At 42.9% G+C, this 13930-nt stretch overlaps 1 protein-coding gene across 1 annotated transcript in view; it reads left to right on the top strand.

Annotated features, from left to right (window-relative positions):
• scml4 (Scm polycomb group protein like 4) overlaps positions 1-13930 on the top strand; it is a 124464-nt gene that overhangs the window by 97351 nt on the left and 13183 nt on the right. Inside the window, exons 6-7 of the mRNA XM_080192859.1 lie at positions 5612-5878; positions 13315-13478. Coding sequence (XP_080048985.1) covers positions 5612-5878; positions 13315-13478 — 431 coding nt within the window. The remainder of the gene's footprint in view (positions 1-5611; positions 5879-13314; positions 13479-13930) is intronic.

The following is a 13930-nucleotide window of genomic DNA, read 5'->3' as shown; positions in this document are numbered from 1 at the left end:
GCCTAGGATCAATGCCGGATCCCAGGCCAGAGGAGAGTGATGATGAGAGGGGAGAGGGCTGTTGAGGATGAGGTCAGCAGCAAGACCATTCCTTCCCAAAAGCACCACAAACATCCTAACCTCCCGCAGATTTGCTTGTCGTTCTCTCCACATGGCAAGCCACCTGCCCGCCTCTGAGTTTTTAAAAACTTCTTTCATGGTATGTGGGCATTGCTGGTTAGGTCAGGATTTATGGCCTATTCCAAATTATCTTTAATTCCAGAAGGCATTTAAGAGCCAATCAAATTGTTGTGGCTCTGGAGACACATGTAGGAACAGACCAGATAATGGTGGAAGATTTCCTCCCCTAAAGGATGTTAAAAAAACCAAATGGGTTTTTAGAACAACCAACAATGGTTTTTAGATCATCATTCAACTTTAAATTCCAGATTTATATTGAATTCCAATTTCACCATCTGCCAGAGGCATTCAAACAAAGTCCCCAAGAGCATTGCCCTGGGTCTCTCAATTACTAATGACAATGACAGTGCCACTATACCGCTGCCTACCCTAATGCTTAAATGAACACTAATTGTCCACTTAAAATCCTCAGTTGACAGTGGGGCAGAAAAGCCAATCATAGGCCTCCCACCATCACTCAGTAGGGGTGAAGGCAAATAGGTTTTGGGATCCCCATCTGCCATCCTCCAGCTGATTAAATGAACCCCTGACACCAAGCTCACCAAGGATAAGGCACTAAATTCCACCCTTTGGCTCCAAATTTTCATTGGTCTCTCACACACTCCTACAGTATTGGATTGGTGTGTGTGTGGAAGGCCCACCAATAATCTAGAATCTGGGCTGTTTTGTAGTAAAAAGTCTGACAATACCAGGTTTTAGTCCAACCGATTTATTTGATAGTAAACTCACAAATAAATCGGTTGGACTGAAACCTGGTGTTGTCAGAGTTTTTACTGTGTTTACCCCAGTCCAATGCTGGCACATCCACATCATGACTGTTTTGTAGTGACACTCCAAACATCATTAATACAATTCATGTTTCATTAGGATCAAAATATATTTATTGATAAAGGGAAATTATCTACAGGGGTTTGCAACCCTTAGCTGCTCCAGTCCTTACTTGCTAACTACATGGCTTCCAGATGTATTCTGCCCAAGAGAGGACTTCACAACTGAATTTGGCCAACTATCTCCATCCAATATAGTTCTCCATCTTAGCAAGGATACCTCCATGGAAGGGCCTCCTAACCTGAGCAGTACATGACCTGGGATCTGCTGGGTGAAAGGAGATCATGGAACCTTACAGCACAGAAAGAAGCTATTCAGCTTATTCTGCTTGGACTGGCTCTTCAGAAATGCCAAACAATTCCCTGCCCTCTCTCCACAGCCCCTTCAACTATTTATCCAATATCATTTTGAAAGTTACTGTTTAATCTGTTTCAACTATTCATAAAAGCACTGCATTCTGGATCAAAAAAAATTCTTGCATAAAATAAATTTTTCCCATTGTCTCTGGTTCTGCTGCCAATTACTTTAAATGTCCTCCAGTTACCAGCCTTCCTGTCAGTGGAGACACCATCTGCCTATCTGCTCCATCAAAACCCCTCATAATTTTGAACATTTTCCTTAATCTCCTCTGTTCTAAGGTGAACAACTCCAATTTACCCAGTCTCTCCATGCAACGGAAGTCCCTCATCCCTCGTACTACTTTTCTGGCCAGAAGAAACTGCCCCATCTGGCTGTTCTTATTTATATATGATTAGTTGAGGGAAATGACAAATTGTAAGACTGAAGGAGGGCATTGGCCGGCAGGAGGAACTTATAAGGTGCAGATGTAGTTCAATGTAGGAAAGTATAAAGTAACATATTGTGGAAAATAGAATAGAGCCAGAAAAAGCACCTTAAATGGTAAGATTTCAAACAGAGTAGAGAAGCAGAAACACAGGCCTCTAAAAGTGACAGAACAAATAAAACAGGAAATAACAATTTGGAGGATTTGGAGGTGGAGAGGTGGAAAAATTACAATAACTGTCATTGGACTGGTATCCCAATGCACTATTGCAGCTTTCTAGCTTTTCCAGGGCTGGTGGGTGTTATATATTTAAGTAGTTGCATGATTGCTTTAAGAACTGGTCACATGATTTGATGCTGCTGTCATTGGGATAATGTGCAGGCTGCTGTTTTAGTTTCACTTTCTGTTCTGTGCAGACAGCAGTTTTTCAATAAACCAGTTGTTGAATCGACATGTGCAAACCACATCTTTTTCTTTCTGGTTAAAACCCACATCCCCTAACATAGTTAGGATATTACAGTAGGGAGTGATGTTAGGAACACCATGGTTGAGGAGAGAAGGCAATTAAATGGACGATGAAGAGGGTTTTGCACATAGATTCAATCTTTGCCAACAGTCTCCAAAACCGACAAGCTGTGATAACTGTAATCAGTTGTATTGGAACACTGCAGACACAGCCAGATATGAGATTGCTTTGCAAAGCATTTCTCTTGTCAGAGAGCACTACCATTGCATGACAGATTAACTGTCTGTCAACTAACTGGAAGGCTCTTCATCTGATCTGCAATTTACCTACCATCAGCTGCACTTCTCTGCCTCCAGCTTCTCACAGGAATGGAAGAAATTTATGCACCTATAGTATCCCCCTCTGCTGAGGATCTAGGGCAGGGGGCTTTCCACTGCGACATGATCCAGTAGAAGCAACTTCAACAGTAGCACAAGCTGCCTCCTCGTCAGTCACATATCCATCCACAGGGATGAGAGGAGGCGTAGAGAGATCCAGCTGGAAGATGGTGACATCCGTAACACTGGGTCTATAGAGGATCAGCTGTCGCGGCATGTGTGAACACCACTGCCTAAGGAAGCTTAGGCTCTTGTGGCAAGTGCTGTTGACATCTGCATTCTCAAGGTTCCAATGAACATTGCATTACCAGTGGCTGACATGGCTATCATTGAAGGAATTAATTCTCCTGCCTCCCTCAACCAAGCATCTCTGTCTCTCGCCAAGTATATGCACTCTTCTCCCACAAGGTGAGAAATCAGGGAGATGTGAATGGTCAGAATGGCTTGTGTGCAGAGGAGTGAAGGTGACCATTTGAGAGGGTTACTGTGTGACGCGATTTTGACAGGGCAAAAGTCTGAGGGGAAGTGTGACTATTGGCTGTTCAGGTAGGAATGTGAGGTGCCTGTAGGGAGAGGAGTGAGTGCAGTGTTGGCCTGAGGCATGCTGTGCAGGAGAATGTTGGGTATGTCAGAGTATGGGGCTTAGTACCTGACACTGCTATGATATTCATCGATCATATCCTCTTGTTGCTGGCTCTTCAGTTGGAGTAGTTTCTCACTCCCTCAGCCATTTCCAGCTATGTCTGCTTGGTTCGACAAGCAGTCCTCTTCCTCCCATCCTTGGGGACATTCACTTCACTGTAGGCCCTCAGCTTTCTTTGCAAAACATCCAGGTCAGGATGAGACCGGAGTAGCCCTCCCAGGTCTTCTCTCCATTCCTGCAGCTGCTGCAACCTAAAATACCCAACTGCTGCAGAGCTTCTCTGAAACGTGATATAGTCCTTTAAGCAGAAATCATTTTGCTGACTAAATGGCCACACATCACTCTCCCTCACTGATATGAGAACCCAGAAGCAGCCTCTTGATGGGTCACCTTTGGGAAAGAGCAACAGGAAATTCCTGATCAAAAATATTTAAGATGCTCCAGCAAGGTAGGTAAGATTCTGACTGCCGTTACCCATTTTAAGAGTTATCTCCGTTGTACATTCACCACTGTCTGAGCCAGCAGGAGTCTGCAGAGGGCACTGTGCTGCGTAGATTCATGCCAACTGTTATTTTCAGGTCTCTGCTGCTCTTAACCAACATCTGATTCTCTTTTAACACAAGGCCAGTATGTCAGTGTGTCTGAGGTGCCAGTGACTCAGCAATCACTGTCAACTTCGCTGACAGTTGTTAAGCACTGGCGGGTTATAAGAACACTGCGTAATTGTTGTCCTTCTGTGGCTATGTGCCAACAGGTATTGTAAGCACTGTGAATAGGTCTTTTACTTTTCCTGTATTTTGTGCAGTTAAAGACACATGTTTGTTTTATATTTAATTGTTTTAACAACGCCACTCTTTTAGAATGTCAATTTTAAATCTGTAGAGCAAGGGAACAAAACATCAATCTTTGTTAAAGAGAAAATAACAGATGCAGGCAAATTTAAGATTTTTAACCTCTTGTCATCTTTATTTCCCTTTGCATGGCCTAGTGGTAATTATAGCTCTTGACTGATGGTATTTGGAAATACTTAATGCCTTTGACTTAAAATATTTCTAATTTGCCTCTGTTTCCATATTTATAACCTTTCATTTTTTGAGGATGAGATTGCCCATTTGGCTTGTGTAAACACTGCTCATCAAACTGAGGGAAAAAATTAGCATACTCCCTCCACACACATCCATGCCCAACCCCACATCTACCCCAACACATACACACACTCACAATTCCAGACACAAACTCATATAACCACATTCTGCCACACCACATCCCCATACATATTCGTATCCACATCTGTCCACTCTCATTTCTAACACCTACTCATCCACACTTCTATACATGGCCTTATCCAGCCCTATCCCTCACATAACACATCCCCACATGTAGCCATGCCCACACATTTCCATATCCCTGTATCTAGCTACACCCCACCCCTACAGCCCCCCACACCGCTGTGACATTCCCCACACACATCCATACCTTTACTGTATCCTGCAGAGTACCCAGATCCTGCTCCTGTAGCTACAGTATTTATCTGGCTAGTTCAATTGGATATCTAGTCAGTGGTGAATCCAGAATATTGATGGTTGGATATTAAGTAGAAGGGAAAGATGGTTAGACTCTCGTGCTGGTGGCTATCATTGTCTGGCACATATATGGGATATTTGTTACTTGTCACTTATCAGCCCAACTTCTTTCAGCACAGAATAATTTGTTATCTGCAGAGTTATGAACAGATGCACACTTTTCACTCAGTGCTAACAACCCATGTGTCCTACCCTGAGAAATTCCTGTAGCGATGTCAAGGTAGAAACTGAGAGGCTGGCTGAGGAACATAGAGTATGGGGGCATTATTTAGGTTTGAAATGAGGAGTAATTTCTTCATTCAAAGGGCTGTGAATCTTCGGAATTTTCTATCCCAGAGGGTTGTAGATGTGCTTCCATTGAATATACTTAAGACTCATATAGAAAGATTTTGTTCTCTCAGAGAATTGAGGGATACATGGAGCAGATGGGAAAGTGGAGCTGAAACCAAAGAGCAGCCATGATCACACTGGCACAGTGGGCTTGAGGGAATATATGGTCTATTCCTGCTTCCATTTCTTATATTCATCTTCAAAAAACACAAAGATAAAATAAATGACATTTTTTTATATGGTAGATCATTAGAATGTACAGTATTCTATTGAAAACAACATGGAAACAACCAAAAATAAAGGGAAAATAGATAAGTATCTGAAATTTGTGCAATGCCACAGGATATTGACTAATTAAAAAGTGCATGTAAGTGCATAAGCCTGTGATATAATATCTTTTCTGTAATAATTTCACTGCAGAAACTGTGATACCAGAGGACGATCTCATTGGAGCTGTAGAGAACAGATACGGTGTGGATTTGATGGATTCTCCCGTCCACTCGCTGAATCCTCCTAGTCCTTCAAGGCGTAGTTCTGGAGAGTACCGGAGCGCAGGGGCCATCTCGTATAACTATCGCTCGAGTTATCAGTCTTCCAATGGGCCCCCTTCATCAGGCTTGCGGAGGCTCTCATCCAGTCCGGGTGGAGGAGGAGGCTTTTATGAAGCAAAAGGAAGCAGTAATGCAGGTACAGCTCATGTTAGACATTGCCTTTTTTTAGATACTATATTTAAATTTTATTGCTAACAATGCAAAGTTGTATTTTAAAGTAGAGACTGTGGACATCACTAAATACAATCAGTACGAGTATAATGGGCTGAATGAGCTTTTTCCATATTTTACATTATGATTCTACGAAAGAGCAAATCTAGTGGGAGTGTTTTCCTTTTCATTCTTTTCCCTACTCACATAATCTTTATCCTCTTTTTATTTTTGTTTTCTCTCTGCCCTGACACAATAGGCCAACATTTAGTGGGCCCCCATTGACAGATTTGCAGGTGGGAAGAGGTGGGGGGCTTAAAGTTCAGTAGGTATCCTTTCTGTCACCTACCCACCCCCACTTGTTGCAATTTTACAGGGGTAGGGTGCATTTCACCTGACTGCAATTTTCAGGCCAGCAGGAGAAGCTCAGGGGTGGCATGGGGGAAACGCCCAGCACGATAGCCTATTTGTGCCTCAGGCAGTAACGGGAGGGGGGAGGGATGGGGGGGAATCACTTCCTCACATCCCCTCTTTTCCGATCAAGACCCCAGATATACAACCTGCTCCAAAGCTCTGGATGCACCCTGTAACTAGACTCTAGAAAATGTCTTGAGCTGCCCATTTGCACATCTTCCCTCTAATTCTTCCTGTAATTGCCGGATCAGGTTTTTTTTTGTTGGGGCGATTGGTATTTAATGTCCAAATCCACTTTCTCAATATCCGTTTGCTCTTTAGAGAATTTAACCAGTCAGGCAACAGGAGGCAGTTTTGTGATGTAATTCAGGAAACATTTATTAAGCAACAAGATTTAACAAAGCCAGGCAGCGACTTTTCTGGCTTAATGCAGTTGTTGCTTCCAGATTCAGCCTAGGATGTGAGATGACATGGGCTCTTCTCTCTTCCTCTGTGGAGTTCTCTGGTCTTCTGCTTTCAGCTGACAAGCAGTCTTCAGTTTCTAATTTGGAGTATGCCTGGTAGCTCAAATGGGTGCTTTTTAAATCTTTCCAAACCACAATCACTCCATGATTAGTGACATTATTGATTCCTGACTGGCTCATGCAGTGCATGCTCAGGTTAGGCTTATAGCCATTCGAGTTTAGAAGATTAAGAGGTGACCTGATTGAAACCTTTAAGACCCTGAGGGGTCTTGACAGGATGGACATGGAGAGGATGTTTCCCCTGTGGGAGAATCTAGGACTAAAGAAAGGAAATTTCAAATGTGTGAGACAAGAGTTGGCTTTGATAGATTGGGGGACTTCATTAAAAAAACATGATGGTGGAGTAGACAATGGCTAATATTTAAGGAATGAATGTATGCTTTGCAACAGTAAGACATTCCCTTTTGGTGCAAGAACACAAGAGAAACAGCCCAACTGTGGCTAACAAAATAAATTGGAAGATAGTAAGTTGGTAAATTGGAAGATTCTGGGCGGCACGGTGGCACAGTGGGTAGCACTGCTGCCTCATAGAGCCAGGGACCCGGATTCAATTCCTGGTTTGGGTCACTGTCTGTGTGGAGTTTGCACATTCTCCCCGTGTCTGCGTGTGTTCCCTCTGGGTGCTCCAGTTTCCTCCCATACTCCAAAGAAGTGCTAGATGGGTTGGTAAATTACCCCTTAGTGTCAGGGGGACTAGGCAGGGTAAATGCGTGGGGTTATGGGGATGGGGCATGGGTGGGACTCGATGGTCCAAATGTCCTCCTTCTGCAATGTAGGAGTCTATGAACTCTATGAAGTATTAGATCCAAAGAGGAGAGATATAAAGTTGCTTAAAAAAGTAGCAAGCCTGAGGATTGGAAGCAGTTCAGAATTTAGCGAAGAAGGACCAAGAAATGAATTAAAAGGAGGAAAATAGAATATGAGAGCAAACTTGCAAGTTACATAGACGCCTTGCTTCTATATATGTACATATAAAAAACAATTAGTGAAGACAATCACAGTACAAGTCAGGAGATTTTATAATAGAGAACAAGGAAATGACGCAGCAACTCGATAACTAATTTAGTTCTGTCTTCATGGAGGAAGACAAAAATAATATCTCAGGATGCTAAAGGTGGTGGCCATAGAAAAAGTGGAGGCATTGGTTATCATCTTCCAAAGGTCTATAGATTCTAGAACATTTCTGGCAAACTGCAGGGTGACAAATGTAACACTGTTATTTAAAAAAGGAGAGAGAAAACAGGGAATTACAGACTGGTTAGCTTAAAATGACTAGTAGGTAAAATGCTAAATTCTATTTTAAAGGATATGAAAATAAGACACTTCGAAAATCTCAACAGGATTAGACAAAGTCAGTATGAATTTATGAAAGGGAAATCATGTTTGACAAACCTACTGGAGTTTTTTGAGGACGTTAACTAGTAGAATGACAAGCTCCCACATAAGAGGCTACTGTGAAAAATGAAAGCACATGTGATTGGGGTGATATGTAGACAGGGATTGAGAATCAATAAACAGACAGGAAAAACAGAGTAGGAATAAATGGGTCTTTTTTGAAGTGGCAGACAGTGACAAATGGTATCCTGCAGGGATCTGTGCTTGGGCCTCAGCTAATTACAATATTCATCAATAATTTAGATAAAGCAACCAAATGTAAGATTTTCAAGTTTGCTGACTTGTTGGGGATGTGACTGCTGAGGAGGATGTTAAGAGGCTTCAAAGTGATTTAGATAAGTTGAGTGAATGTGCAAATACGTAGCAGCTGCAGTATAATGTGGATAAATGTGAAGATATCCACTTTGGGAAGAGAAACAGAATGGCAGAGTATGATTTAAGTGATGATAGATTGGGAAATGTTGATGTACAAAGGGACCTCTAGGTATCCTAGTGTACCAGTCACGGAAAGCAGCTAGGAAGGCAAATGGTATGTTGGTCTTGATTGCAAGAGGACCTGAGTACAGGAGCAAAAATGTCTTACTGCAGCAGTAAGGGCCTTAGTGAGACCATATCTGGAATATTGTGTGCAGATTTGGTTACTTTATCTAAGGATATATTGCCATAGACTGAGTGCAGCAAAGATTCACCAGATTGATTCCTGGGATGGCAGGATTGGCATATGGGGAAAGGTTGGGTTGACTGGGCATATAGTCATTGGAATTTAGAAGAATGAGAGAGGATCCAATTGAAACGCACAAAATTCAGAGTAGATGCAGAGATGTTGTTTCCTCTCACTGAGAGGCTTAGAACAAGGGTTCACAGTCTCAGGATTTGGGGTAGGCCATTTAGGGCTGAGAGGAGGAGAAACTTTTTCATTCAAAGGATGGTGAATCTGTGGAATTCTCTATCACAGAAGGTTGTGGAGGCCAAGTCACTGAATACATTTAAGAAGGCAGTGAGATAGGTTTCTATACTCTAAATGTGTAAGGTGACATGTGGAGAGCATGGGACTATGGTATTGAGATAGAGGATCAGCCATGATCACAATGAATGGTAGAGCAGGCTCAATGGGTCAAATAATCAACTCCTGCCCCTACGTTTCCAGAACTAGAGGTCACTGTTTAAAAATAGGGCTTCGCTCATTTAAGACAAGGATAAGAAGAATTCTTTTTCTCTCAGAGGGTCATGAGTCTTTGAAATTCTCTTCCTCAAAAAGCATTGGGAAGCAGAGTTTTTGAATATTTTTAAGGCAGAGTTGGATGGCCATGATCTTATTGAATGATGGAGTAGGCTTGAAGTGGCCTACTCCTGCTCCTAATTCATGTGGTCCTATGCATGTTCGAAGCTTCACCCACAATGCTGTGAGGAAGGGAGTTCCAGGGTTTGGACCCAGTGACAGTGAATGAATGACATAGTTGCAAGTCAGGGTAGTATGTGGCTTGCAGGCTTTGGTGTTCTCATGCTGTCCTTGACTTCCAGCTGGTAGAGGTTACAGGTTTGAAAGTTGCTGTTGAATGAGCCTTGGTAAATTCCTACTGCGCATCTTGTAGGTGGTGCACTGCTGCTACTGTGTGCTGGTGATGGAGGGAGTGCATGTTTTAGGTGGTGATGGGGTGTCAATCAAACTGGTTGCTTTGTTCAAGGTGGTATTGAGCTTCTTGAGTGTTGCTGTAGAGGCAGTCATTCAGGCAGCTGGAGTGCATTATATTACACTCTTGTGTGCTTTGTAGACAGCGGACAAGTTTTGTAAGTCAAGAGGTGAGTTACTTGCCGCAGAACGCCCAGGCTCTGACCTGTTCTTGTAGCCACAGTATTTCTATGGTCAATCCAATTCATTTACTGCTCAATGGTAACCTCCAGGATATTGACAGTTGAGGATTCAGTGATGGTAATGCTATTGAATATCAAAGGGAGATGGTTGGATTCACTCCTATTGGATATGGTCATTGCCTGGCACTTGTGTGGTTCAAGTGTTACTTGCCACTTATCATCCATGGGTTGGGATCATACATGGCACAAAGGAAGATGGCTGTGGTTGTTGTAATTCAATCATTTCAGATCAAGGACATCACTTCAGGGTAGTGTGATAGCCCTAACCATCATCAGCTGCTTCATAAATGACCTTCCTTCCATCATAAAGTCAGAGATGGAGTTTTTTGCTGATGATTGCACAATGTTAAGCAACATTCACAACTCCTCAGATACTGAAGCAGTTCATGCCCATATGCAGCAAGATCTGGACAACATTCCTGAACAAGATGGCTACAAGAGCAGGTCAGAGGTCAAGAATTCTGTGAAGAAAAACTCATCTTCTTACTCCCCAAAATCTGTCCACTATCTACAAGGCACAGGTCAGGAGTATGATGGAATCCTGTCCAGCTGCCTGGATGAGTGCAGCTCTAACAACACTTAAGAAGCTCAATACCATCCAGGACAAAGCAGCTTGCTTGGCTGGCACCCCATTCACCATCTTCAATATCTACTCCCTCATATCCACTCCCTCCACAATCAACACACAATGGCAGCAGCTTCTATCACCTTCAAGATGTACTTAAGCAACTTACCGAGGCTTCTTCAAAAGGATTTTCCAAAACTCTGTCACATAGAGAACAAGGGCAGCAGAAGTAAGGGAACCCTACAGTTCCCTTCCAAATTACGCTCTACCCTGACTCGGAACAATAATTGCTGTTTGGTCACTGTTCTTGGGTCAAAATCTTGGAATATCCCCCATCCCCCCAACATCACTGTGGGTGTACCTACATCACACGATGGCTCACCACCTTCTCATGGACAAATAGGGATGGGCAATAAAAATGTTTGACCTAGCCAGACATCCCACTAAGGCCCAAGACACAATCTTGTGCAGGTACATATGTACGTGGACTGCTTTGGGTGTCAGGGGTAGCAAATTGTGTTGAACATCGTCCAATCATCAGCAAACATCCCTGCTTGTGGCTTTCTGATGGAGGGAAGGCCATTGATGAAGCAGTTAAAGATGTCCAGGGCATGACCCTCTTGAACTTCTGCAGCAATGTCATGGGACTGAGATGATTGAATTCCAACAACCATAACTATCTTCTTTTGTGCTCGGCAGGACTCCAACCATGGGAGAGATTTCCACTGATTCCCACTGCCTTCAGTTTTACATGGGCTCCTTGATGCCACAGATAGCCAAGTACTGCTTTGATGTCAAGGACCATCACTCTCACCTCACTTCTTGAATTCAACACTTTTTTCCATGTCTGGAACAAGACTGTAATAATGTCAGGAGCTGACTGACCCAGAAGGAAAACAAACTAAGCATCAATTATTACTGAGTAAGTGCTGCTTGGCAGCACTGTCAGTGACCCCTTCCATCAAGAGGGCAGTAATTGTCTGGGTTGAATTTATCCTGCTTTTTTTGGACAGGATATACCTGGGCAATTTTCCACATTGCCGCATAGATGGCAGTGTTGCAAGATAGAACCCAACTAAGTTCCCAACTACTATCGACATCAGTAAAATGGTCCTCAACCAGAAGCTGATAGACTCATTTTTGCGCAGAGTTCCAGTGATTTCCCTCCCATCTCTTGGGCTTCCTTCCACACCAACTCACGGGCTTTTCAATAAGTACTGCTGCTCACAAAGCCCTTTAGAATTCACGATAAGAGTTTGAAGAAAAGTAGCTTGGGCTAGTTAAGTTTTTAAAAAGATTTTTTTTTCAAATTTGTGATCGTGTCCACACTGTAGCCTTGTTTTGCTTCCAGTTGAAGCAAACAGCAGAAATGGGTTTTGCTTGAGGTTTTCATTGGTGCTGTTGAGAACAAGGCCTCAGTGTTCCAGTTTGGTTTTGGTTGCCAGAGGGGTGGGAGGAGGGAGATGGTTGTGGGGAACGTAGGTGGGGGTGGCAGGATAGGTTAGCTAGTTGTTATGATGTAAGATTACAGAGAAAACCAGAATCTGCATTACAGACAGTACACTGGATTTGCTGCTTACATCTTCATATCTTAGAATGTCTGCTTGTGAAGAAGGAGGACAGCATTTGTGGTTACCAATTAAATTGAAGGTGGGACTTAAGGGAGGAGGAGAAGAGGCAGACAGAAGAGACTGTGTTGGGGGGCAGTCTGCAATAATTTAAAGAACTGAACATCTCCTAAACACAGATCTAGAAGAATGCAATAAGATATATATGCCAATTTGAACAATATTCATTATATATATGACTAGTTTATTGGGCATTAAATCTTTTATCTTGACACTCTAATCTTCTGCTGTGGACAAACAATGCCTACTTCTGTAACAAATTAGCCAGACTGGCGAGCCTTCATACTGAAGAGCATGGTTTGAATAGCAAATAGCACAAATATTCAAAATGCCAGCAACAAAATATAGAATGGGCTCAGAATTTCTGTTAAGTTTGATTTGATTTCAATTTATTATTGTCATATGTATTAGCACACAGTGAAAAGTATTGTTTCTTGCGCGCTATACAAAGCATACTACTCATAGAAGACGAGAGAGTCCAGAATGTAGTGTTACAGTCATAGCTAGAGAATAGAGAAAGATCAACTTAATGCAAGTTTGGTCCATTCAAAGCTCTGACACCAGAGGGAAGAAGCTGTTCTTGAATCAGTTGATACGTGACCTCAGACTTTTGTATCTTTTTCCCGATGGAAGAAGGTGGAAGAGAGAATGTCTGGGGTGCATGGGGTCCTTAATTATGCTGGCTGCTTTGCCAAGGCAGCAAAAACTGGAGACAGAATCAACGAATGGGAGGCTGGTTTATGTGATGGATTGGGCTAGACATCTATGCGTGTACACGTTTGGAGACACTGGGTGGGATTTTCCAGCCGCGCTTGCCCCAAGGCTAGAAAATCTTGCCTGACCTCAACGGACCTTTGCACATTCCTGTCCCAACCATTACGCTTCCTGTGGCTGGTGGGATATGAAAATTCCACCCATTGTGCTTTTAATTATTTTATTTTTGATACAGTATAATTCTTTGTTTAATGGATAATATTGAAAGCATTTTGCTACCTCTTTAAATTTTTTTCCTGCATCATTTTAGCATCTAGCCCAGCCTCAGGCCCTGAACGTCATGTGCATTCTCAGGACTACCTTCGGTCATCAAGCAGGCATCCATCTACCTGGACTGTGGAAGATGTGATGCGGTTTGTCAGAGAATCTGACCCTCAGGCTTTGGGTCCACATGCTGAGCTTTTCAGAAAGCACGTAAGTGTTAGACTTTGAGAGAAATACAAATAAGGATGTGGGGAGCAGAGTGGTTGTTGTTACTGAACTAGCAACCCTCCCACTCTGCTTCTCTCTTTACAAATGCTGTCTGACCTGCTGAGTATTTTCAGCATCTTTTGTTTTTATTTCAGCTTTCCAGCATCTGCACTATTTTGCTTTTGCAATAATCCTGAGGCCCGGACTTATGATCCAGAGACCTGGAGTGGGATTCTCCAACTGTTCGCCCCAGCGGGATTCTGCCGTCCTGCTGCAGTGAACAGAGATCTGGCTGAGCGCCAAATGCTTTGTCCTCTCTGGCAGCGGCAGCGGGCCATGAACAGCTGGAGAATTCCGGCTCTGGATGTGAATCCCACGACATTGGAGGAATTTAAATCCAATTATTTAAATAAATCTAGTCTCAGTAAAGGTGACCACAAAATTACTGAATTGTC

The sequence above is a fragment of the Carcharhinus amblyrhynchos genome, chromosome 7 (genome assembly GCF_965287045.1).
Source record: "Carcharhinus amblyrhynchos chromosome 7, sCarAmb.v2.hapA, whole genome shotgun sequence".
NCBI classification, from domain to species: Eukaryota; Metazoa; Chordata; class Chondrichthyes; order Carcharhiniformes; family Carcharhinidae; genus Carcharhinus; species Carcharhinus amblyrhynchos.
This window is presented reverse-complemented; position numbering and strand designations above follow the sequence as displayed.